General features: G+C 47.4%; 1 protein-coding gene across 1 annotated transcript in view; it reads left to right on the forward strand.

Annotated features, from left to right (window-relative positions):
- The first annotated feature begins 453 nt into the window (after nt 1-453).
- Nucleotides 454-26,035, forward strand: part of WNT9B (Wnt family member 9B) — a 61,167-nt gene continuing 35,585 nt past the window's right edge. Inside the window, exon 1 of the mRNA XM_007068643.4 lies at nt 454-553. Coding sequence (XP_007068705.4) covers nt 486-553 — 68 coding nt within the window. The 5' untranslated portion in view covers nt 454-485. The remainder of the gene's footprint in view (nt 554-26,035) is intronic.

A 26,035-nucleotide genomic window follows, 5' to 3' on the forward strand; every position in this document is an offset into this window, starting at 1 on the left:
CAGGCTGTGGGGAGCGTCTCTCCTGGGGACCTGCTGACCCTGCAGCGGGGGTCTCTAGGAGCAGAGCAAAGGGCCAGGCCTGGGCCATGCACAGGCTGGTCTCAGGGCCCATGGAGCTTGGCCCCCATGAACAGGCTGAGGCTCCCCCAGAGCAGCCGCCCGTGGCCGCCCCCGCCCAGGAGCCGGCTAGTGCCGGGCCCCGCGGAGCCTCAGCGCGCTGCTCCCCCGGCTCGGGGCGCGCTGTGCGCTGCAGGGACCCCCGGCGGCCCGGGGCCAGCGAGCGGGGCATGTCCCGGCGGCTCCCCGGCCAGCCCGGCGCTCACCAGGCGGGACCTGCCCGGCTGGGGCGGGGCGGGGCGCGGCGGCAGGTGAGCAGCCGCCCCCGGGAACCCCCGGCTCCCGCCCCGCCCCGCCGGTTTAAAGAGCCGCGGGAGCCGCAGCCGCCGGCTGCTCAGCGCCATGAAGAGCAGCGCCCGGCCGGCACCATGCGCTCCCGGACCCTGCTGGCCGCCCTGTGCCTCTCGCTGCTGCCCGTCTCCGCCGCCTACTTCGGGTCAGCCCTGCCCGCGGTCCCGCCCCGCTCCCTGCGCCGGCCCTGGGCTCCGGCTCCCTGGGTGGGACGCGTCGGGTTCGGTGCGCTCCGCTGGGCTCCGCGGGTAGATGGCACCGCTGGGGCGCCGGAGAGTTCCCGGCTGGGCTAGCAGTAGCCAAGCCGCGGCTGGGGGAGGCAGCCGGCGGGGCTCTGGGGTGCCCCTTCCCCGGGCTTGTCAGCTCCCTGAACAGAACCTGGCCGCCTGCCTGGTCAGCGCCGAGCACCCTGCAGCCCCCGGTTCGCCGCAGCGGCACTGTTCCGTGATCATGCCTCGGGCTAGCCTGGTGTCTGTCGCTGTGGGAAAGACTCGTGTGCGCGGTGGGAAGCGGTGACAGTTCCTTGGGGGTGCGGTTAAATCCAGGAACAGGCGTTCAAAGGGTCTGGGTCTCCTCTCTCTTTCCTTGGGGGGTGGGGAGGCTGTTGGGGGGTGGAAGGGAATTTGTCCTGCAATACTTTCCTTGGGGGAAGGCAAAGGCTGTTCCTGGGTCTTCAGCAAAGGAGAGCGTGAAAGAACAATTGTTGTAGGTTGTGGTTTTTCTTGTGAAATCCCTTGTTCAGAGCTGCGTGTTCAAAAGGGGCCTGAATCCTTGTCACGGTTGAAATCCAAAAAGCAGCAGCTCAGAGGGCTCCTCTGCCCGGCTGGACAAAGTGTCCCCAAAGCACAGTCAGGTTCTTAACTAAGGCAGCAGAGCGAAAGTGGAGGGAATCTGGATGCCCTTGACCTCTGACTTTGCTGGCGGATGACATCCATGGAGGTTTGCCTAGTCTGAGTAGGGGCAACCACAGCGGGCGGCTGGCTTTGGAGGTAGGAGACCGGGAAATGCAAAGGGAATGGCTGCCTCAGCCCAAGTCGCGCTATCTGGGACAATATCAGAGCTGTACGTGTGTGTCAGCCCCTGAACTGAGCCTCCCGAATCACCACCCCCAAAATAAAGACTTTTTTCTATGTTGATTTTTAAAGATGCCTGCGTTACTTTTAGAACATGCTAGAAAAACAGAATTTCTCCAATAGAAAAAAGTGGATTATTTCTTTTTAATTTGCCTTGCTTGGTTCTGGGAAAACCCTTTCCAGGCAACTGTACAAATTACTTTGCCAATAAGATGTTCCTTTCTATGGCCTTGATCCTGCAAAAACCTATGCCCGTGACCTCTGACTGAGCAGTCCTGTTGACTTCAGTGGGGCTGCTTTCAGTGCATCCAGTTACTTATGTGCAGAAGTCTTTGCAAAATCTTTTATTTGCAGGTAGGGTGACCAGACAGCAAGTGTGGAAAAAATCGGGACGGGGTGGGGGGTAATAGGAGCCTATATAAGACAAAGCCCCAAATATTGGGACTGTCCCTATAAAATCGGGACATCTGGTCACCCTATTTGCAGGTAGGCAATTCCAACGTATACATGTCTATTGTTTTACAGAACATAGCGCTCTTAGTGCATGTGGTTGCATTATGCATGTTTGTGAGATGCAGGAAGATGAATACATTTGAACATTGCGATAACTGTCCCTAAAATCCTGAGCCAGGTCACCAGCTGAGGAAGTTACGGTAGGTCTATTGAAGTCAATGGAGCTACTCTGACTTGCACCAGCTGAAGATCTGATTCGCTGTCTGGGCTCTATCATGCAAACACATACATGAGTAGTCCCAATGAAGAGAATACTTGCACCCATAAAGACAGGTTTCAGAGTAGCAGCCGTGTTAGTCTGTATTCGCAAAAAGAAAAGAAGGACTAGTGGCACCCAAGAGACTAACCAATTTATTTGAGCATAAGCTCACGAAAGCTTATGCTCAAATAAATTGGTTAGTCTCTAAGGTGCCACTAGTCGTCCTTTTCTTTTTGCATGCATAAAGTTACTCATGTTTGCAGGATTGGGGCCTAGGTCACGTTCATTTAACACTACTTAAAACACTGATTTGGCTACAATTATTTCTTTAAAGAGTTTAAAGGATTCCTTAAATCAGATGGATTTTTAAGTTTGTTTAAAGATGTGATCTACATGATTGTTTCACTTTGCTCAGGGGAATATCCCTTATATACTAGCACTTGGCAATTGAATATACATCTAAGCACATACCTTGTACAGAGCTAGGAAGTGGTAACTGCTATTTGGATTTCTAGTTACAGGAAGTATGTATTGCCGAGTATACAAAGCAAAAATTAAATATTCTCCTATTTCCTTAACACAAAACAAATATTGAATATTACTCTCGGTGGATTCAGTTGTTTGAGCAACATGAATGATCCCTGGTCTCTTAACAATGACCCTGTGGCTAGTGGAATGCCTGCCTAACCTGCCTTGCATTGCCCTGAAATGAAAAACCAGGGGCTGATCTTAGCCATTCTCTCTGTTCCGTGTGTCTCCGAGTTTGAGGCTGGAATTTTCCTGCTTTGTTGCATTTTGTCCTTGAGGCACAAGCTTTTCTGCAGTGGCACGTGCTGTGCAAGAGTTCTTGCTTCTTAACGTGGAGCGTTTAATTGAAAAGAGAACCTTAAAAAGAATCTGAAGCCGAAGTAACAACTGTATTATTTTGGGCAGTTGAAGAAAGCCTACCATCGCTCAACCCTACCATCATTCGTAAGAATGGGAGGGTATTTCCAGGTGCTGGTTGGGGAGATGGATTATTAGGGAACTGTAATATTTTAGTGGTGTAGGCAGGAAATGTTAAAATGAGATTCAGCTGTGACAGATACAATCTAAATTGCAATGTGCTTAATGGGGGGGGCGGGTCTTTAACCATCTGTTCCAGTGTTTTGCTGAATAGGGATGGACTTAAGCAGTGTGGTAGCGAGGTGGGAAACGCGTTCCTGCACTTTTGACCTCATGCACTGTATGTGCGAGGTCATGCCTCACGGAGGATGCCATTTTGAACAGAAATGCACTGTGAGCGGGGGGCGGGGGTGGAGTGGAGTACTGGCACTTAAAATCAGGACTACATCTGTGCTTAAATGATTTGTTGAATTGGGGCCTTGGAAAAGGATAACGCAGGAAGAGACCTGATGAACAGCAAATGAGGAGTTTGCACAGTGACGCTTCACTGAGAAGGGCCCTTGTGTGCAGTCCAAAGCAACCCAGAAGTCTCTAGTCTGAAAGCAGTGTTAGGCCAGGTCTACACTACAGACTTACATCGGTGTAACTACGTCACTCACCACACCCTGAGCGGTGCAGTTCTACCGACCTAACCCCTGGTGGAGACAGGGCTGTGTCGGGAGGAGAGCGTCTCCCATCAACCTAGCTGCCACCTCTCTGAGGTGGATTAACTACGCTGAAGGGAGAAGCTTGCCTGTCGCTGCAGGAGCGTTTTCACTAACGCTGCAGCATTGTACGTGTAGACACATACTTGGAGGAGCTCTACAGTGTTGAGATAACTGCACCTCTAATGCCGTGTCGGGTTCTGGCTCTGTCAATATCAGAGGGATGTAAAAATTCTTCAGACAAGCACAACAATGACTAAGACTAGGGAAAGATGATGATTGTCTACAAGTATTAGGGTGGGCAGGTGCTGGGTTTTTGACCAGAAAGTCCAGTTGAAAAGGGGACTAGACACCCGAAGTCTGGTTACTGCATGCAGGGGAGGCGCCGGATCATCACCCGCATGAGCCCCTGCTCAGCCAGGGCTGCCTCCTACCTGGTGGCTCCAGCTCCCAGCCCCAACTCTGCAGGTGAGTCCCTCCTGACCCAGAGTGGAGAGGGGGAAAGCAGTGAGCGAATGGGGCCTTGGGGGAAGAGGCGGAGAGATTCCGGCACTCCTGCTGGAGTGTCTGCTTTTTAAATGTTACCGCATTAGCAACCCTAACAAGTCTATGAAGCAGGAGAATTGTTCAGGGTGATCCAAGGCTGCATAACTAGAAATATAATCTTAACAGAGATAATTGTTGTGCAGCTCTTGGGTGAACTCACGCCCAGGGCCAGCATTAGACTCACTGGGGCCTAGGGCAGAAACTGAGGAGTGGGTCCCCACCCTGCCTGAGCTGGAGCCCTGCCACCTGGGGTGGAAGCCCTGCTGCCCATAACTTAGCTTTGCGGGGGCCCTGTGGTGTGGGGCCCCAGACAATTGCCCTGCTTGCTCCCCCACGAACGCCGGGCCTGCTCTCACCCAACTGGCACCCAGTATGCTCAGCCCTTTGAAAATCGTGTGGGTTGGGTCTCCGTGTGTGGAGCAGTTGGCAGGACTGGGGCCAGAGAATAATAAACTCAGACTTACATTTAACAAGGGAAGGAGGAGTAGAGCAAATGCAGTGTGGCTAAGCTAACACTCCTAGTGCATGTTGGAACTTCCTGACTCATTAAATACCTGATCTTGCAACCTTCATTATACGTTAGTGCTAGTTTTTTGCGATTAATTTCCCAGAGTTCGTAGGAAAAGAGAAACGAGCTGTGTGGCACAATATGTAGCAATGAAACGGGTGCAGGGCATCTGTGGGAACACGACTTCTGCAGCAGAGAGAACTGCACTGAGACTCTCCAAAGAAAAGCTGTGTGGAGAGGTGGCTCCCCTGCTGTGAACCTCCCAGCAGTGATGCTCGGAGAGCTCAGCTGCCCCCACTTTCCCGAAGCCTGAACCCTAACCCTACCCCTTTTCCACACCGTGGCCATTAGTTCCTCTAGTAGCACCCCTGTTTCCCCCCAGTATGTGCAGCACGCATTTGACAGCCCTCTCCTTGCTCATGGTGTCCTCCCATCCACACCCACGTCCCCAGCAACAGCTGCCCTCCTCAGGCGCGTCTTACCTTCCCCTGCCTCCTCCCTTCAGCCACTGCTCCTTCCCTTCTATGCTGTGCCCCCGAGACCCCTTCTCCCGTGACTGCTGCACAGGTGGGATGCTGGTGCTGAGCTACGGCTCTTCTGGTCCTGGCTGGTGAGGGCTCTCAGCCACCCAGCTCCCCCTCTAGCATACTCCATGGCACTAGGGTGCAGGAGGTACTGGGAAGCTCAGAGCTCCCTCCAGGGCTAAGAGGGCCGTGGCAGGGAGGCTCTGAAGGGCCCACTGGAGCAAGGACTTGGTCACCAGGCAGTGGTGTGAGGGAACTGTACAGGGCCAGGGGAAGGAGCCCCAGAACAGCTGGGTTGCAGGAGGGGCTGGGAGATGGTGGATGGGGTGATAATTGGATTTGGGGGTGGGGGTGTCCCAATTCCTTTGGAAGAGGAGGGAGCGGGGTGAGAACTGATATGGGGACATGGCCTCAGGGGGAGGGAGTGGTTTGGAATTCTATTGAATCGTGGGCAGGATACTGAGGCTTGACTTTGGAAAGGAGCAGGATTGCTGCAATGAGTGGCCGGAGCAGGGGAGTACAGATTGAACTGATGGGGAGGATTGGGGGCATAGATCAGAGAACAGGTAGGGAGGTGTAATTGGGTGAATTGTGCGTGGTCAGAGATTAAGGGAAGAGGGGGCAACATGAAGAGACTGGACTGGGGAGGACTGCAAAATGGGGCTGGGGAAAGTGATGAGTGGGTGCTAGGCAGATGTGCGCTAGGGGGGCTTTGAGGGGAACGAGGAGGATCTGGAGGAAGGGAAGGTAATGGGGGAGTGATAATGTGAGAAGGAGAGCAGTGGGGTGGATATGTTTGCAGATCTGTCACTCTGGAAGTACAAGCAGGTATTTGGGGCCTTGTGTGTGCACTGCATTGGTAATTCAATATAATTTGCCAGTGGCAAGTTACTCTGCTGTGGAATTCCAGAGAAACACCGACTGGAATTGCTGCTTTGAGACACTTCTCAATCTCCTGAAATGTGGGAATTGCACCTGGCACTCCAGAATGTCCTGCTGCACAGGCCCCTGGGCCTCTCCCCTCTCACTCCCCACTTAATGTTTTTGGGTGACTCTGCAGTTTTTTGAAAGTTTCCCCTTTTTGTCTGGCTTGTTCCAGACCTGGGCAAACTCTGAACCTGAGAAACTCACAAATAGGAGTGGTTGAGAGAGTTGCGAACATGTGGGATCTTTTTTCTCTTTGCCATGCATTATTCAGAGGCAGGCTAGACTCGCTGCTGTACAAGGAGCAATTGGCTTTTTTTAGCCTCCATATTCATCTTGGTGATCAAAACAGTGCCTCTTGGCATCCAGTAATTCTGCAGTGAATGGGCTACTGCAAATGCAGACTATGGGCCAGTTTGTCTATCTTGCCTCACAAGTACATGTCAGGAGCTGCTTCAGCGCTTCTCTGTAACCTCTCCCAAGATTAAAATCCTGACCTATGCAGGGAGCACTGAGGTACCCTGGAGTTTCACTCTGTGCTGATACACAGCTTCTCTGCCTGTCCTCCTCACTCGGTGGCCTGTGGAGATGTTGGATCTTTTGTATGGCGAAGCTCCAGTCACGTTCCCACTGAAGTTAATGGGACTTGTGCATTGATTTCAATGGGAGCAGAATTTGGCCTTTAACTTGGTTTGTGCTTGTCTTTCCTTTTGGAAATGGCACATATGACAAAAGCTCTCCTCTAGCCCAAGCTGGCCTAAGGTTTTGTGGAGGTCTTGTTTGCCTTACAGCACACAGGGTCTTGAGAATGTTTGTTACCTACATAGCACCCTGGAGGAGGTAGGTCCTGGGGTAGTGTTGGGGGTGAGTGAGAATAGCAGTCCTCTTCCAAGCTTTCCTTATAGATTTTAAGGCAAGAAGGGACTATTCTGATCATCTAATCTGCCCTCCTGCACATTTTAGGCCACAGAAACTCACCCACTCCCTCCAGTAACTTAGCCAGAGGTTATGGGTCTATTACAGAAATCCTCAAATCATGACTTCAAGTTACAGAGAATCTACCATTTTACACTAGTTTAAACCTGCAAGTGACCTGTGGCCCATGCTGCTGAGGAAGGTGAAACACCCCAGGGTCTCTGCCAATCTGATCTAGGGGAAAATTCCTTCCCAACTGCAAATCTGGCCATCAGTTAGACCCTGGGCATTTAGCAAGACTCACCAGCCAGACACCTAGGAAAGAATTCTCCGTAGTAACTCAGAGCTCTCCCCATCTAGCGTCCCATCTCTGGCCATTGGGGATATTTGCTACTAGCACTTGCAGATCAGCTATGTTCCGTTGTTGGCAGTCTCATCACCCCATCCCCTCCATCCACTTACCAAACTCAGTCTTGAAGCCAGTTAGACTTTTTGCCCCCCCACTGCTCCACTTGGAAGGTTGTTCCAGAATTTCACTCCTCTAATGGTTAGTGAACTTCATCTTCTGCCTCCCTGGTATTTATCCCTCTGATGTATTTATAGAGAGCATTCATAGCTCCCCGCAGCCTTCTTTTGGTTAGGCTAAACAAGCCAAGTTCTTTAAGTCTTGTCTTTCCATTCCTCTGCTCATCCTAGTAGCCCTTCTCTGCATCTGTTCCAGTTTGAATTCATCTTTTTTGAACACGGGAGACCAGCGCTGCACGCAGTGTTCCAGATGTGCTCTCACCAGTGCCTTGTATAATGGCACTAACACTTTATTATCTCTCCTGGAAATACCTCGCCTGATGCATCCTAGGATCGCATGAGCCTTTTTCATGGCCACGTCACACTGGCAGCTCAGTCATCCTGCGATCAGCCCATGCACCCAGGTCTTTCTCCTCCTAGGTCGCTTTCAACTAATGAGTCCCCAGCTTACAGTAAAAATTCTTGTTAGTCCCTAAATGCATGACTTTGAACGATTACATTTCATCCCATTTCTATTGCTCCAGTTTACAAGGTTGTGCAGATTTTGTATGAGATTCCAGTTCTCTTCCCTATTGACAATATCTCCCAACTTTGTCATCTGTAAATTTTATTAGCACATTCCCGCTTTCTGTGCCAACATCACTAATAAAAATGTTAAATAAGATTGGTCCCATGACCAATCACAGAGAATCCACTAGTAATCTGCCCCCAGCCTGACAGTTCACCTTTCAGTATGACCCACTACAGTCTCCCCTTTTAACCAGTTCCTTAGCCACCTTTCAATTCTCACATTAATCCCCATCTTCTCCAATTTAGCTCATAATTTCCCATGTGGAACTCCATCAAATGCCTTACTGAAATCCAGGTAGATTAGATCCACTGCATTTCCTCTGTCTAAAAAAAGTTATCTTCTCAAAAAAAGTGCAGCAGACCAACCTGATCTATCTACCTTTTGTAAAACCATGTTGTATTTTATCCCAATTGCCATTTATCTCTGTCCTTAACTACTTTCTCTTTCAAAATTTGTTCCAAGACCTTGCATACAATTGAGGTCAAACTAATTGTAGTGTGACCTCAGTTGTATGTATGCCTGTAGTTTCCTTGATCACTTCCACCCCTCGTTTCTTAAAAGTAGGTACTATATTAGCAATTCTCCAGCCATAGGGTATGTCCCCTGAGTTTATAGATTCATTAAAAATCCTTGCTATTGAGCTTGCAATTTCATGTGACAGATCATAAGAACGGCCACACTGGGTCAGACCAAAGGTCCATCCAACCCAGTGTCCTGTCTTCTGACAATGGCGAATGCCAGGTGCCCCAGAGCAAATGAACAGAACAGGCAACCACCAAGTGATCCATCCCCCGTCGCCCATTCCCAGCTTCTGGCAAACAGAGGCTAGGGACACCGTCCCTGCCCTTCCTGGCGAATAGCCATTGGTGGACCTGTCCTCCATGAATTTATCTAGTTCTTTCTATGCCCGCCCCCCACCCCACTTTAGTCTGATTAAGCTGTTTGAGTTTGACTTCCACCTCTGATGTGGTAATTTCTCCTTCCATGTCCTCATTTCCATTAGCCACCCTGCTACTATCCCTAAGCTCCTCATTGCCTTTATTAAAAAGTGAAGCAAAGTATTTGTTGAGGTGTTGGGCCATGCCGAGATTATCTTTAATCTCCACCCCATCCTCAGTGCTTAGCGGTCCCACTTCTTTCCTTGATTTCTTTTTATTTATATGGCTAAAGAACCTTTTACTGTTGGTTTTAATTGCCTTTGCAAGGCCCAACTCTGCTTGGCTTTTGGCAGTTCTCACTTTTCCCTGCACTATGACCTCCAAGAGGTAGTTTTCCTTGCTGATCCTGCCCATCTTCCATTCCTTGTAGGCTTTCTGCTTTCTCTTCATCACCTGTGTGAGATGCTTGGTCTGCAACCCTTCTCTGAGGGTTTTTTTCCCCCCTCTTGCTTGGGATGCAGGCTTCAGACAGTTTCTGCAACTTTGACTTAATAATTCCAAGCCTCCTCCACATTCAGTCCTTGTTCTTCAGTCCAGTCCACTTTCCTAACTAATTCCCTTAAGTTTTTAGAGTTTTCCCTTTTAAAATCAAGGACCCTCATTATGGATTTATTTTTTTAATCCTTCCATTTAGTTTAAATTGAATTAGCTCACAATCACTCGAACCAAGGTTGTCCCCTTCAACAAATATTATGGGGTCCTCACTACTCACCAATACCAAATCTACAATCACATCCCCCTATGTTGGTTTGGTGACTATTTGGTAAAGAAATCTGTTGGCTATCGCATCCAGGAAAATCTGGGCCCTGCCATTGTTAGTAGCACTTGTCTTCCAATCTATATCAGCAAATTAGTCTCCCATAATCACACAATTCCCAGTAGGATTTATTTCATTAAAAACAACAGAGGTCTCTATCCATATCCAGATTGGATCCTAGGGTCTGTAGCACACCCCAAGCTCTATCCCAGGGGAGCCTCTGGTAGCTTTCTTCCTCAAAGTGATTTTGACCCAAACACTCTTTTTTTATCCATTCAATCACTTCTAATTTTCTTAAGTCTCCCTCAACACTACTATACAATGCTACTCCATCACCTTTCCCTTTTTTTGTCTTTCCTGAACAGCCCATACCCTCCAGTCCCTGTACGCCAGTCATGACTATTATTCCACCATGTTTGTTATCCCTCTAATACATGGTTTCATTTCCTGCACCAGTGGTTCTAGTTTCTCTGTTTTCTTCCCAGGGTCCTTGAACTGGTGTACAAACATCCTAGTTGTTTCTGCTTGGCTTCACCTAGGTTTCTCACCCAGCTGGGAAGTCATTCTACTGCCAGTATCTCCTATCTGACTCTTAGCATCATTGGTATAGGCACTATCTTTCCTCTTAGTGTCCATTCTCCTGCCCCCTGCTGTTGCTTTCTCCATTACTGTATTCTCTATTTTTTTTATTTTCTTCCTAGTCAATGTTAGAATCGGGTATGGAGATTACTTGATCATCTCCCCTGGGTTCCTAGTTTTTAATCCGTTGTGCTAACCTCCATCCCAGAAGACTTTCCCTCCCTACTCAGGTGGAATACATCCCATTGGAACAGTCCTCTGTGAATGAGGATCGCACAGGTGCTTAAATGTTGAACTTTGACTCTTAACTGCCAGTGTAGGTTCCGAAGTCCTTTTGTTGTACCTCTAGACCTTGGTGACTCTAAACATTAGCGCTGAAATACTGACAGCTTCGAGAAATACATGTGCCAGTCCCAGAGCAGTAAGCTCTGGCCTTCCTTATTCTGAGGTTCTGTGTACGCTCTTGGATCTGGCCTTTTAGGGGGCACCTTTAAATCAAGATTGTATGGGCATTAGATTGTGGCTCTATCTTATGAAAGGAGTTTGCACCAGTTGTAATGATTGGGACTGCTGAGTGTTGGAGTGCACTATGCCCCTGAGATGCCAGTACTGTGCCAGATGTACTGTGACTCAGAGGCAAACGCTGTAGGTGTTTCAGGAGCTAGGCCTTGTGGGTTCTGTTAAGTGCTCAGGGTATTTTACGAGGGCTGGTAGGAAAGGGAAAGGTTGCAAATACCCTGGGTACAGAAGCTGAAATAGTTCTGGTTGAAGTGAGCAATAGAGGTTCCTGTTTGGGTCCCTGGGGAAGTCCCATCCAGTGTCAGGGTCCTTCAGGCCTAGGGCTGGGAGTTTTTAGTCAAGCCAATAGGAGACTGAGGGTTTCCAAGCCAGGCTCGGTTAGCATCTCTGCCTGGCTTCTTGCCCAGCCATTGCTGCTCCCCCATAAGTCCCACACAAACCTTCATCCACTGGTAATGTCCGAGAGTCACAGCCTGTTCCACACACACCTTCTGCATGGGGCTTTTCTGCAGCTCCTGGCTTGCCATGCGGCTGCTGCTCCACCGCTCGCCCACCTACCCACCCAAGGCTGGGCATTTCCTGGTTCAGGACCCTTCCTCTTACCTGGCCTGGGGAAGTGCAGTGGGGAAGGGGCTGATAGGAATTGTTCTTAGCAGATCCATAATACAGGCTCACAAGGGCGGTGGGTAAAGACATAGGCACTGCAGATCCATTGCGTATGGCCCCAGCTTATGGAATATATATATATTTTTAATGAAAGTTTAGTCCTCGTGACTGGTAAGAAAAGCTTGAAAACATGACCTGAGTATAATTGATATGATGACCTCTTTCAGAGCATGCAAGGAGCCTGAAACAACAGCACCTAGGGCCGTGAAGTGCCCTGTATATTTCTCTGGGTGTTAATGTCAAGCCCCACTGCTCTGGGGAGTCAGGCCAATGCCACCTCAACAGAGCACTCTGGCAGGAGGCCCTACCCAAGCGCATGCTTGGCAGCAAGCGGGTACATACCGTGGGTCACTGCTTCTACCATTCTTGCCTTTTGCGGGTAGAGTGGGAACCCTTGCTGATATTTCCCTGTTGCTGCTCTTGGAAGGATAAGGAGCCCTATGCCACTGCTCTCTCAAATAGGGGGCAGAATGGCAGGGGGCCCTATGTTGTGATGTACGTAGGGTCCTGAATTTCCTTATTTGTCCTGGGCTCCTTGGCTAAAACTCCCTTTCTCGGTGTTGTGTTTTTCTGTGCACTCGTTGGCTGTTATCCACACCCCAGAGGTAGCTGCATTTGAGTGGGAAGTATGTATGTAACATGGAAAGCCCTTTGAGGTAAAACATATAACGTTGTGGCTCCTCTGCTTTGACTCTTCTTGTGATTCTTGCTTATGCAGAACTCTTTCTGGGAGGAGTGGGGGAAGGAAGGAGAACTCTTCCTAAGAGATGTAAAGACCTTGGTGAGCCAATTGGAACTTGGGGAGCCAATTCTGTACCCTGCCCCTGTTGCATGAAACGAACCAACAAATCCTGACTAGAACTGAATTGCTGAAGTTAGACCTTTTCCCCCCTATGTTTATATTATTAAATAACCACAGCCATTTAGAAAAGTCATGGTGATCACTACATAGCATTGAACTTCCGGAAGGTAGTACCCAGATTTTCCTGCTGCAAAAGCTTGGGCCTTTGCTAAATAAGAATCTCCATGAGCAGTGAGGGGACTATGACATATGTGGTTCTGTGCCCGATGGGTGGCATCAGTGGTACACTACCACGATGGCAGTTCTATATAGCCTGCCCATATAGTGTCTGCTTGCTGATTCATGTAAACCATCTGGAAGATCATCATCTGACAGGGTCTAACCAGCATGGATTTTGAAAAGGGAAATTGTATTGCTAATCTCTTCCTTTTTTTGTGTCAATATAGTAGTAGGTCAACCAGTTCTCCTTTATCCATCTTATTTAGACTTTCAAATGGCCTTTTGACAGAATCCTGTGTGAGAGGTAGTAGCAGCCATTATGGTCATGGATCAAAAATTGGCTGCGAGGTGAGAAACAGTACAATTACATGGGCAATTTTCATCAACATAAGAACAGAGGGAGACTGGAAATAATTAAAAGGTGGCAAGTTCAAAACAGATGAAAGGAAATATCTCCAAGCAATGTGTAATTAGACTGTGGAACTCCCTGCCACAGGAAGCAATTGAGGCCAAGAATGTAGCAAGATTAGACACTTGTATGGATAACAAGAATATGCAGAGTTACAATAGTTAATGCTAACAAGCTTTTGAAGAGCTATAAAACTTCATGCTTCAGGGCTGGAAACCAATCTCTAACTATAGGGGTTAGTAGGAGACCTAATATGGGCAGGTGGGAGTGGATTATCCATATCTGCCTAATAAAGGTTTCTTGTACTTTCCCCTGAAGCATCTGGCATTGGCCACTGTCAGAGACAGGATGCTGGCCTAGATGGACCATGGGTCTGATCCAGTCTGGCAGCTCCTGTTTTCACTGGCTCCTACTGAGACAGGGAGTTGTAGGTACCGAACTCAGCTGGCACTACGACGTCTGGGTATAAACTGATGCTGCTCGACTGTCCTGCTGCAACATTTTCACAAATGACGTGCTCATCTCCTATAACATCTGAAAAATCATACCTTAACAATGGGACCAGTCTTAATCCAGGTCAGGGAAACGGCACCAGTAGCTTGACTTTGCATGTAGCTGTGCAGAAGTGGCCTTGAGACAAACTCCCCTGCATGTAAAAAGAAAAGGAGTACTAGTGGCACCTTAGAGACTAACCAATTTATTTGAGTATAAGCAGAAATCCTCATGAGAAAAGCGGTCCTAGTGAGAGGTGGTTCCCCCCTGCACCCAGAAAACTGAAATTTGGAGACTTCTCTAAAGCTCCCTTTAACCCTTTTGTAGCTGGCCAGACCAAGGGTTGGTCCCATAAGTTACTAAACATGCTTCGTTCCTGCTGACGTCAGCAGGGATGGAGATCACTTGGCACCTCACAGGATCAGGCTCTCATTTAAAAAAAAATCTCTTGTAGCTGGAATGTGCCTGGAAAGAAATTAAAGCAAATTGATGCATTTAACAAAGTGCTCAGACAGAAAAGCAGAGAAATGGAGTTGAGATCTTTCTTGTTTTTCAAAATTGTTAACAGATGTGAATTAGTGTGAAGATCTTTGCTTTTTGCTGTACGATCTGGTCTTCGATTATAAATAAGGCTGCCAAGCAATTAAAAAAACTAATCGTGATGAATAGTGTGATTAATCGCACTGTTAAACAATAATAGAATACCATTTATTTAAATATTTTTGGATTTTTTCTACATTCTCAAATATATTGATTTCAGTTACAACACAGAATACAAAATGTACAGTGCTCACTTTATATTTCTTTTTTGATTACAAGTATTTGCCCTCTAAAAAACAACAAAAATAGTATTTTTCAATTCACCTAATACAAGTACTGTAGTGCAACTCTTTAAATGAAAGTTGGACTTACAAATGTAGAATAAAGTATGAAAAAACTGCATTCAAAAATAAAACAATGTAAAACTTTAGAGCCTACAAAGTCCACTCAGTCCTACTTCTTGTTCAGTCAATTGCTCAGGCAAACCAGTTTGTTTACATCTGCAGATCATGCAGCCCCCTTCTTGTTTACAGTGCCAGCTGAAAGTGAGAACAGGCACTCTCCTAGCACTGTTGTAGCTGGTGTAGCAAGATATTTATGTGCCAGATGCGCTAAAGATTCATATATCCCTGAGTGCTTCAACCACCATTCCAGGGAATATGCATCCATGCTGATGACAGGTTCTGCTTGATAACAACCCACAGCAGCGTGGACCAACGCATGTTCACTTTCATTATCTGAATCAGATGCCACCAGCAGAAGGTTTGTCGAGGCTGATTCCCCACTCTGGCACTTCGAGAGCAGACGGTGGGGGCCCACAAGGATTTTAAAAATTAATAGGTTTCGGAGTAACAGCCGTGTTAGTCTGTATTCGCAAAAAGAAAAGGAGGACTTGTGGCACCTTAGAGACTAACCAATTTATTTGAGCATGAGCTTGGCCACTCCAGGCTGGTATTAAACTCCCAAGGTCACAGCTTCTCTCTGACCTCGGATGGGTAGATGCTGCCACCATCCAAATGCAAAAAAACCCCTTTGAACTCTCCTGTATAATAGTGTGACCCAGGAACCTCTTAATGCTAACTGGCAAGGGGCTGCATAGGGGTTACAGGAATCTCCCGTCTCTAGTATTTATGGTCTTGCTTACCAAAAGAGTCATGTGAGATCTTGAATAAAAGCTTGTCACATCAATATCCTTGTGAAATGTATGTATTGATACTATGGAAGGTGTTATGTATATTTAGTGAAGATATGTTCTTAACATCTGTGTTTGAAGGACTGGTCATCAGAACAGGTGGAAGACAGGCCTTCTGTCAGATGAGATGTTGATCCATCTGTCTGTTTACATGTAAATTGTGTAGTGGCTCATTTGCACTGGGTTTCCCATCACCCGTCTGAACTGAATGCAAATGAAGGTTTGTGGAGACTTCAGAAAGAAACTAACAGGAAGGGGAAAAACAGCAGGGGAGAGAACCCTATCTGGAGGTGTGGAGCAAGCCCTTGATGTACTATATTTGGGAGGCAAGAAAGATACCCTACCACCTTTTGCTGAGTAAGTAAAAGGATAGTGACCTTGCTTCATGAAAAAGGGGTCTCAGTCGGGCTTGGTTGAAAAGCTGGTGTGGACTTTGGGTGACAGAAGCTCCTTTAGATAGAAAGATAACATGTTAGTTAAGTTTAGTCCCTAGAAAGCATATTATGATTTTGTTTTATATGTAACCATTTGTTTCTAATATTGTTACCCACCATCTTTTGAATCTCTGTTCTTTGATACTCTTGCCTATATTTATAGTGACAATAGGAGTAAGTGCTGTGGTGTGAAGCAAAGTGGTGGTACTGAGTTGACTCTTACAAGTTGGTGCGTACTGTTCCTCTGGGAACAGCAGACCCGGTAATTCTGTGAGCATTCAGTGGCTCTGGGGTTGAACACCACCGGGAATGCTCCAGAGGCTATAGGGCTGGTGTGCGCCTGTTGCTACCTGTACAGAGAGAACAAGGCCTGGCAGGTCAGGCTTGTCCTGCCAGAGGCTGGTGATTTCAGGGAGCTGACCCACACCAGGCACAGACAAGACTGCTTCATGCTAAGGGCAGGTGGTGGTGAGGAGTGTCTCAATGCTGGGTACCCTTGGGGAGCGTCACACTTGAGCCTTAGGATTTCCCTGAATTAATCCCTCTTTGAACTGCCAGTATCTTTTTTTTTTTAGAAAAACACCCAATCGTGGTTTTAAAACTTCCAGTGATGAAGGATCCACCACAGCTCTTGGTAAAATGCTCAATGGCTTATTACCCTCACTGTTAAGATGTTTTTTAAATTTTTTAAAAATTTTTATTTCTAGTCTGAATTTTCTAGCTTCAACTTCTAGCAGTTGGATCTTGTTATACTTTTTGTCTGCTAGATTGAAGAAACTTCTATCAAATTTCTGTTCCCTATCTAGGAATTTATGGACTGCTAGTCACCCCTTAAGCTTTTTGAGAAGCTAAATGGATTGAGCTCCTGGAATCTGTCACTACAAGGCATGTTTATTCCTAAGGCTCTTCTCTGAACCCCCCAGTTTATCAACATCCTTCTTGAATTGTGGACGCCAGAACTGATTCCCTCAGCAGTCACATCAGTGCAAAATAGTTACTATAACCTCTCTACTCTTGATACTTCCAAGGACTGTTACACTTTTGGCCACCACAACCCACTGGGAGCTAATGTTCAGCTGATTATCCCCCATGAACTTCAAGTGTTTTTCAGGGACACTGCTCCCAGGGTAGAGTCCCCCATCCTGCAAACATGGCCTACATTCTTTGTTCCTAGTTGTATGACCTTTACATTTGGGTATATCGAAACACACATGGTTTGCTTACACCAAGTGACCCAGATCGCTCTTTATTATTTATCACTCCCTCAATCTGTCATCTGTAAACTTGATTGGTAATTTCTTTTTTCTTCCAGATCTCTGATTAAAATATTAAATAGTGTAGGGCCAAGAACTGATCCCTGCAGTTAAGGTCAAAAGTCTCCACTAATTTTGGGTGCCCAATCTGAGACACTGGGGACCTGATTTTATGTAGCTCTTTATACCAAAGCACTGCTCCCACGGTCTCTTCAGCTCAGCACCCCACAGTGTCAAGACCTGTAGAGTTCTGAGTGTTTTGAAACCTCCTCTGCCCAGACCTCACCATTGTCTTGGGGGAGTCCCTGTGGAGTGGGGCACTCCCCCTTGCCATGTAGGGTTGTGTTTCCCTTGCTGCTAAAGAAGGGAGACCTCCATGACCTGAGGAATTGGTGCCTAGTAATGCTACTTGGCATGGACGATAAGGCTCACCATGTCTCCCAGCATGGATTTCAGCTGCAGACATGATCTATCCCAACCAGACCTATGATGTCCTGGACCAGACTATTTTTGACAACTTGTGTCAAGTCCAGGACCTTCTCCATCTGGTGTGTAGGGATGGTCCTTCAACCAGGGGAAGGAATTTGACAGGGTGGATGGCAGGTATCTCATGGGCACTCTGTGGGTGTTTTGGGTTCACTCCTCATTTTGTGGGGTTCCTCCAGGTGCCATAAGCCTCTGCAGAGTGTCTGTCAAGTTCAACTGGGCCCTGACTGAACCTGTCACCTTTGCTTATGGAGTGTGTCAGGGCTGCCCTCTGGCTGGTGTCGCTGAGCCCTTTCTCTGTCCTTTGTAAGAGACTGATGGGGTTGTAACTCAGCAACCTGGCTATGAGTGACCTGTTGCTATATGCCAATGAGCTGCTCTTCATGGCCCAGGTCTGGATGGACCTGGTGCAGGTGGAGGCCTACGAAGCCATCTGTTTGGTTTTCTGGCCTCCATCTGGGTCAAGAGCTCTGGCCTGATGGTCAGCAACAGGGGCAGGTGGGTTCCCTCCTACCCACAATCCACACCACCCAAAGGGATACAGGTCCATTGTTTCAGAGTAACAGCCATGTTAGTCTGTATTCGCAAAAAGGTCCATTGTTTTCTCTGAGCATCTACCACTCTGCCACTGACCCTTCTCCACTAGTCAGTTGGACAGACTTGGAGGCCAGGGTGTCTGTCTGATTGCATGTGTGGCTGCTCTGGTGCCTTTTCCCTTCAAGGGGAGTGCTGGTAATCAACCAGTTAGTCCTGCCCATGGTCTGGTACTGGTTCGGTGCCCTGGCCAGCCTCCAGAGAAAGGTCTTTGAGTTCTTCTGGCCAGGAAAGCCGTGGGTCTTTGTGGGTATCTTGAGTGTGTCTCTGGGAGAGGTTGGACAGGGCCTGGTTTGCATTCACAGCCAGGTCCATATGTTTTCCCCCTAGGCCCTGCAGAGACTTCTTTATAGTGCTTGTAGTCTGGCATGGAGCCAGTAAGGGCCCGACTTCCATTGCCTCCTTCAAGAGTTGCAATTAGACTGTCAGCAATTTTATCTCCATCCAAAAGGTCTCCTCTGAGACCTCTTTGAGCTGCTGGTCTTCTACCAGGACCTCCTCAGGTCCTGGAAATTGGCATAAGTCTGTTGTAGCTGCTGAGGGTGCAGACTCCTTGCTGAACTTGCTGCATAATCCACATCTCATGGCACAGGTGGCAGCCCCTTCATGCACTGGAGGTTGGTCCCAGCTGGTGTTTCCAGAGTCCAGCCTCCCACTATGCTCTGTGGGACTGAGTGGAGTGTGTGGCGCTTGCGCAGTGCATGGGATTGCCCATCCCTTGTCTCTCCACACCATGTGCTCCTGGAGGTGAAGGCTGCCTTCTCCATGCTTCTCTTGATTATCTAGGGAGGATGGTCTCTGCCTGCCTTGGCCCTTTAGAACTTGATGTCAGACTTCTGCCCTGTGATTTTTTTTCCCCCTGCCCTCAGCTGCCTCCAGCACACTGCCCAGTTGGGTTTACTGAGATCCAACCTGTCCACCTGTGAGCCACGTTACAAAAACAGCTGTACGTGCTTGTGCTCCAAAGCATACATTTTTGTCCCTAGTGTCCTGTCTTGATACTAAGTGGCAGATCCTCCTCCCACTTGTGGAGGGCAAGGGCACTCAGAGGGTCAGCCTCTAGCCCACCTTTGTTCCACAGCCCGCTGGGGACATAGGTTGGTACTACCTTCACAGAGCCATGAGCATAGGGAGGGGAGAGGTTGGCATTGTTTGACAGACACAGAATGTTCCTGCAATATCTTTAGGAGATCTTCTTGCATTAAGTTTAAGTATCTGTGGAGTCCATTGTATTAAATGTAAAGGGTCTGTATTAGGTGCCTGGATGACTTTACTGAGCATTGTGGCAGACAGAAATGAACTTATGGCACAATATGTATGAAATGGATTTCCTGGCAAAACCCAACCCTTTGAAACTACAACCTAAGGAGAGGGTGATTGTATTCTGATTACCTGTTCCTAGGGTCCCAAGATCAAAGTCCCAAATTGTATAAAAAGGGACTCTGATTCATGGGGATGCTTGTTCTGAGCTAACAGCTGTTATGAACTTGGACCCACAGAAAACCTCCCAAGTGGGGTTTGAAGGACTGATCATCTGCCAGTCTCTTTGTTGGAGTTGGGATGATCTTGGTAAGCTGATTAGCACGTATGAAGGCTTTTATTGTTGTTAATGTTTTCCCTGTAATGCTTTTACCTTAAAAATAAACATGCTTGCTTAGAAAGGGCTTTGTGGTGACTTTTGAGGGCAGGTTATTGCCTCTGAGGAGAAGGCAAAGCTGCCTGGTTAGGTCATCTGATTTAGAGTCATAGCGTTAGAAGGGACTGCAAGGGTCATCTAGTCGAACCCCCAGCCAACATGCAGGATTTGTGTGACTTGCTAGAAAACTCCATGTAGGAAGGGAATTGTGCAGTCTGGAAAAACCCCAGTCAGGAGGGAGAGACTCCTCTGTTTGCCAGAAGCTGGGAATGGGCGAGAGGGGATGGATCACTTGATTACCTGTTCTGTTCATTCCCTCTGAAGCACCTGGCATTGGCCACTGTTGGAAGACAGGACACTGGGCTAGATGGACCCTTGGTCTGACCCAGTATGGCCCTTCTTATATCTGAGAGATGAAGGTTGAGGAGCAGGTGTCCTAGAGTGAGTGCCCTTGCTGGGCCACAGAGGGGGAATACAGGTGCAGTTGTCCTGAACTGTGACAATGTTTACACAATCTCTTCCCCCCCGCCCCCCCACACTTCCTTCTTTGACAAGAGAGGGCTGGCACATATGCAGTGTGCCAGGTTGCACCCTCCTGAGCCTTATGTTAGGTTCTGGCTGCACTCTACTTGCATCCCATCCTGGCCCAACCAAAGTCTTGGGACCACCTTGTTAATCTCCTCCTAGCCCTGGCCCAAATGGCCATCTATCCATCAAGGAGGGGGCTGGATGGGGGTGCTTCTTTGTGACTGTGGAGCCAACTTCTGATCACTCGTTAGTTCACATCTCTAGGCAGAGTTCCTCTGGATGGTGTCACTGATTCCTTGGACTCCTGTATGGAGAACTGGTGCTGTCCAGAGTTCTCTGCTTAGTGTCCCCTTTTTGGTACCCGATTTTGATCTGTTGACTCCTCTTCCTGTTTGTTCATTAGTCTACCCCTGTAATCAACTGCATTCTGGGTTCATTTTTGTTGTGGGTGGGTCTAGGCCCATTTCTACCTAAAATTCAAAAAGGCCTGAATGAGGCATCGTCCTGGCGAGGGGAAGGTGACCATTTAATTACTCTCATAATACATATGCACAAGCGGGCCAAATTAAGGTTCTACAGTCAAACCTTAATTCTGGCACTTCCTAACTTTAAGTGCAGCACTAATAAGCAACCTTAGTGGTCGTTTAACATAGCTTTTTGTGTGCAACTTGCTAGGCTTTTTGAAAAAGCAAACAGAAAAAACAAATTGTATCATGTGGCATCATATTGACGCCTGCATGAGCCAACGGTGGGGTTGGAACCTTTTATCCATCTAACAGACCTCAGTCACTTTTTCATAGATTCCAAGGCTAGAAAGGACCATTGTGTTAATCTTGTCTGACCTCCTGAATGACACAGACCGGAGAACTGCTGTGAAATATTTCCTACAGCAGATCTTCTAGAAGAACATTCTATCTTGATTTTAAAAATTGTCAGTGATGGAGCTAAAGGAGTAACTGATAGTAATAGGTTGTCCTACATGGACCAGCACTAGAGGGGGATGAGTCCTATGCTTTGCTAGTAGGTTTCATAGATGTGCTGACAGCAGAGGAATGGTGAGACTCAGGAATCTTGGGTTGTATTCCAGACACTGGAGGGGATTGTGTCCTAGTGGGCACAGATGCTTCTGCCAAAAACTTGATACATTTTGCACAATCCTGTCCATCCTATCCTAGTCCTGTGTCTCTTTCTCACCCCTCGCTCTTTGTCCCAGTCTTCATTCCTCAGGCTTCTCATTCCAGGGGAGTCTTTGAATAGGAGTAGAGAGTTGATTTTACCTCTGTGTGGCACTAGTGCAATCACTGTTGGAATACAATGTCCATTTCTCATGTCAACAATTCAAGAAGGATGTTGAAAAATTGGAGAGGGTTCAGAGAAGAGCCACAAGAATGATTAAAGGATTAGAAAACCTGCCTTATAATAATAGACTCAATTAACTCAACCTGTTTAACAAATAGAAGGTTAAGGGGTGGCTTGATTAGTCTGTTAGTACCTACATGGGGAACAAATATTTAATAAAGGGCTGTTTAGACTAGCAGAGAAAGGGATAACACAATCCAATGGCTTGAAGTTGAAGCTAGACAAATTTGGGCTGGAAATAAGGTATACATATTTAACAGTGAGTGTAATTAACCATTAGAACAACTTAACAAGGGAGACGGAGGATACTTCATCACTCATAATTTTTTAAATCATGATTGGATGTTTCTCTAAAGGATTTGCTGCTGTAGGAATTGTTTTGGGGCAGTTATCTGGCCTGTACTAGACAAGAGGTCAGACTAGATGGTTTCAATGGTCCCTTCTGGTCTCGGAATCTATTAATCAATCCCCTGTCCAGCGAATTCCCATTCCCAGCTCCTCACCAGAGTTCAGTGCCCTTGTCCCCTTCCCTCTCCAGCGTCTGTTCTCTCCCCACATTCCAGTCCCAGTTTCACCAGGCTCCTCCCAATCTACTCCTTTCACTCCCTTCCCTGCATCCTGCCCAGGTTGACTTTCTTGTTCTCTGCATTTGGATCTGGTGACTTCGTCCCTCACGCTGGCTGGATGCCACCTGGGACCTCATTCTGAGCACAGCTCTGCTCTGATGTCCATCCCCATCCTGGCCCACAGTGACAATTGCAGGGAAATCTGGCTTCCCCCTGTAGCTTTGGCATATGCAGATGCTCTGAACAGGGAGCATGCACAGTCCACTCAAAAGTGAGAGCTGTGAAGGGGTGGAGCATGCTCTGTGGGGATCGCATATGTGCAGCCTGGCTTGCACCAGGAGCTGTGAGGGGCTAGAGCATGCCCGATGAGGATTGATTCTTCAGCGATTTTACCTGCCAAACTCTAACAAGTCTCCAGTGAGCATGTACAAACAAATATTACAACAAAAAGGCTTCAAAAACAGACTTCAACGAGAGACTGCTGAATTGGAATTAATTTGCAAACTGGATACAATTAACTTAGGCTTGAATAGAGACTGGGAGTGGATGGGTCATTACACAAAGTAAAACTATTTCCCCATGTTTATTCTCTCCCCCCCCCAACTGTTCCTCAGACGTTCTTGACAACTGCTGAAAATGGCCCACTTTGATTATCACTACAAAAGGTTTCTCTCCCCTCCCCCCCCCCACCCCCCCGCTCTCCTGCTGGTAATAGCTCACCTGACATGATCGCTCTCGTTACAGTGTGTATGGTAACACCCATTGTTTCATGTTCTCTGTGTATATAAATCTCTCCACTGTATTTTCCACTGAATGCATCCGATGAAGTGAGCTGTAGCTCATGAAAGCTTATGCTCCAATAAATTTGTTAGTCTCTAAGGTGCCACAAGTCCTCCTTTTCTTTTTGCGAATACAGACTAACACGGCTGCGACTCTGAAACCTGTCATTATGCAAGGCACTGCATTTAGCCATATGGAGTGGAAATCTATCAACTTCATGAAAAAACTCATATAGATACAGACAGACATCATCTTCCTTTCCAACTGCAAACAGATGGACATCATACCAAAAGGACTGAAGGTAAAAAATGCATTACAATCTACATACCACACAGACTATGCTGACTGCTTGTGCCACACGCTCTCAAATAAACTGCGGAACCACCTAATCAACATCCTCTACTGCAAACAGGGAAAGATTAAGAATGAGCTCTCAAAACTGGATACTCTCATAAACCAGCCTTCCACACAACCTCCCTCGTGGCTGGACTTTACTAAAACTAGACAAGCCATTTACAACACACACTTTGCTTCTCTACAAAAGAAAAAGGACACTAAACTACTACATGCCACAAGGGGCCACAGCAATGGTTCCCTCAACCCACCCAGCAATATTGTTAATCTATCCAACTATACTCTTAGCCCAGCAGAAGAATCTGTCCTATCTCGTGGCCTCTCCTTCTGCCCCTTCACCCCCACGAACATGATACAGTTCTGTGGTGACCTAGAATCCTATTTTTGACGTCTCCGACTCAAGGAATATTTCCAACACACCTCTGAACAACATAGTAATCCACAGACCTCCCTACCAACACTACAAAAAGAAGGATTCTGGGTGGACTCCTCCTGAAGGTCGAAACAGCAGACTGGACTTCTACATAGAATGCTTCCACCGACGTGCACGGACTGAAATTGTGGAAAAGCAGCATCACTTGCCCCATAACCTCAGCCGTGCAGAACACAATGCCATCCACAGCCTCAGAAACAACTCTGACATCATAATCAAAAAGGCTGACAAAGGAGGTGCTGTCGTCATCATGAATAGGTCGGAATATGAACAAGAGGCTGCTAGGCAGCTCTCCAACACCACTTTCTACAAGCCATTACCCTCTGATCCCACTGAGGGTTACCAAAAGAAACTACACCATTTGCTCAAGAAACTCCCTGAAAAAGCACAAGAACAAATCTGCACAGACGCACCCCTGGAACCCCGACCTGGGGTATTCTATCTGCTACCCAAGATCCATAAACCTGGAAATCCTGGACACTCCATCTCAGGCATTGGCACCCTGACAGCAGGATTGTCTGACTATGTAGACTCCCTCCTCAGGCCCTATGCTACCAGCACTCCCAGCTACCTTCGAGACACCACTGACTTCCTGAGGAAACTACAATCCATCGGTGATCTTCCTGAAAACACCATCCTGGCCACTAGGGATGTAGAAGCCCTCTACACCAACATTCCACACAAAGATGGACTACAAGCCGTAAGGAACACTATCCCCGATAATGTCACGGCTAACCTGGTGGCTGAACTTTGTGACTTTGTCCTCACTCATAACTATTTCACATTTGGAGACCATGTATATCTTCAAATCAGCGGCACTGCTATGGGTACCCGCATGGCCCCACAGTATGCCAACATTTTTATGGCTGACTTAGAACAACGCTTCCTCAGCTCTCGTCCCCTAATGCCCCTACTCTACTTGTGCTACATTGATGACATCTTCACCATCTGGACCCATGGAAAAGAAGTCCTTGAGGAATTCCACCATGATTTCAACAATTTCCATTCCACCATCAACCTCAGCCTGGACCAGTCCACACAAGAGAGCCACTTCCTGGACACTACGGTGTTAATAAGCGATGGTCACATAAACACCACCCTATACCGGAAACCTACTGACCGCTATACTTATCTATATGCCTCCAGCTTTCATCCAGACCACACCACACGGTCCATTTTCTACAGCCAAGCTCTACGATACAACTGCATTTGCTCCAACCCCTCAGACAGAGACAAACACCTACAAGATCTCTATCAAGCATTCTTACAACTACAATACCTACCTGCTGAAGTGAAGAAACAGATTGACAGAGCCAGAAGAGTATCCAGAAGTCACCTACTACAGGACAGGCTCAACAAAAAATAACAGAACTCCACTAGCCATCACCTTCAGTCCCCAACTAAAACCTCTCGATCAAGGATCTACAACCTATCCTGATCGACAACCCATCGCTCTCACAGATCTTGGGAGACAGGCCAGTCCTTGCTTACAGACAGCCCCCCAACCTGTAGCAAATACTCACCAGCAACCACACAACAGAACCGCTAACCCAGGAACCTATCCTTGCAACAAAGCCTGTTGCCAACTGTGTACACATATCTATTCAGGGGACACCATCATAGTGTGGCTGATGTGATTAGGCACTATCAGAGGCTCATTCACCTGCACATCTACCAATGTGATATATGCCATTGTGCCAGCAATGCCCCTCTGCCATGTACATTGGCCAAACTGGACAGTCTCTATGTAAAAGAATAAATGGAAACGAATCAGACGTCAAGAATTATAACATTCAAAAACCAGTCAGAGAACACTTCAATCTCTTTGGTCACTCGATTACAGACCTAAAAGTGGCAATTCTTCAACAAAAAAAGTTCAAAACCAGACTCCAATGAGAGACTGCTGAATTGGAATTAATTTGCAAACTGGATACAATTAACTTAGGCTTGAATAAAGACTGGGAGTGGATGGGTCATTACACAAAGTAAAACTATTTCCCCATGTTTATTCTCTCCCCCCCCCAACTGTTCCTCAGACGTTCTTGACAACTGCTGAAAATGGCCCACTTTGATTATCACTACAAAAGGTTTCTCTCCCCCCCCCCCCCCGCTCTCCTGCTGGTAGTAGCTCACCTGACATGATCGCTCTCGTTACAGTGTGTATGGTAACACCCATTGTTTCATGTTCTCTATGTATATAAATC

The sequence above is a fragment of the Chelonia mydas genome, chromosome 27 (assembly GCF_015237465.2).
Source record: "Chelonia mydas isolate rCheMyd1 chromosome 27, rCheMyd1.pri.v2, whole genome shotgun sequence".
NCBI lineage: Eukaryota > Metazoa > Chordata > Testudines > Cheloniidae > Chelonia > Chelonia mydas.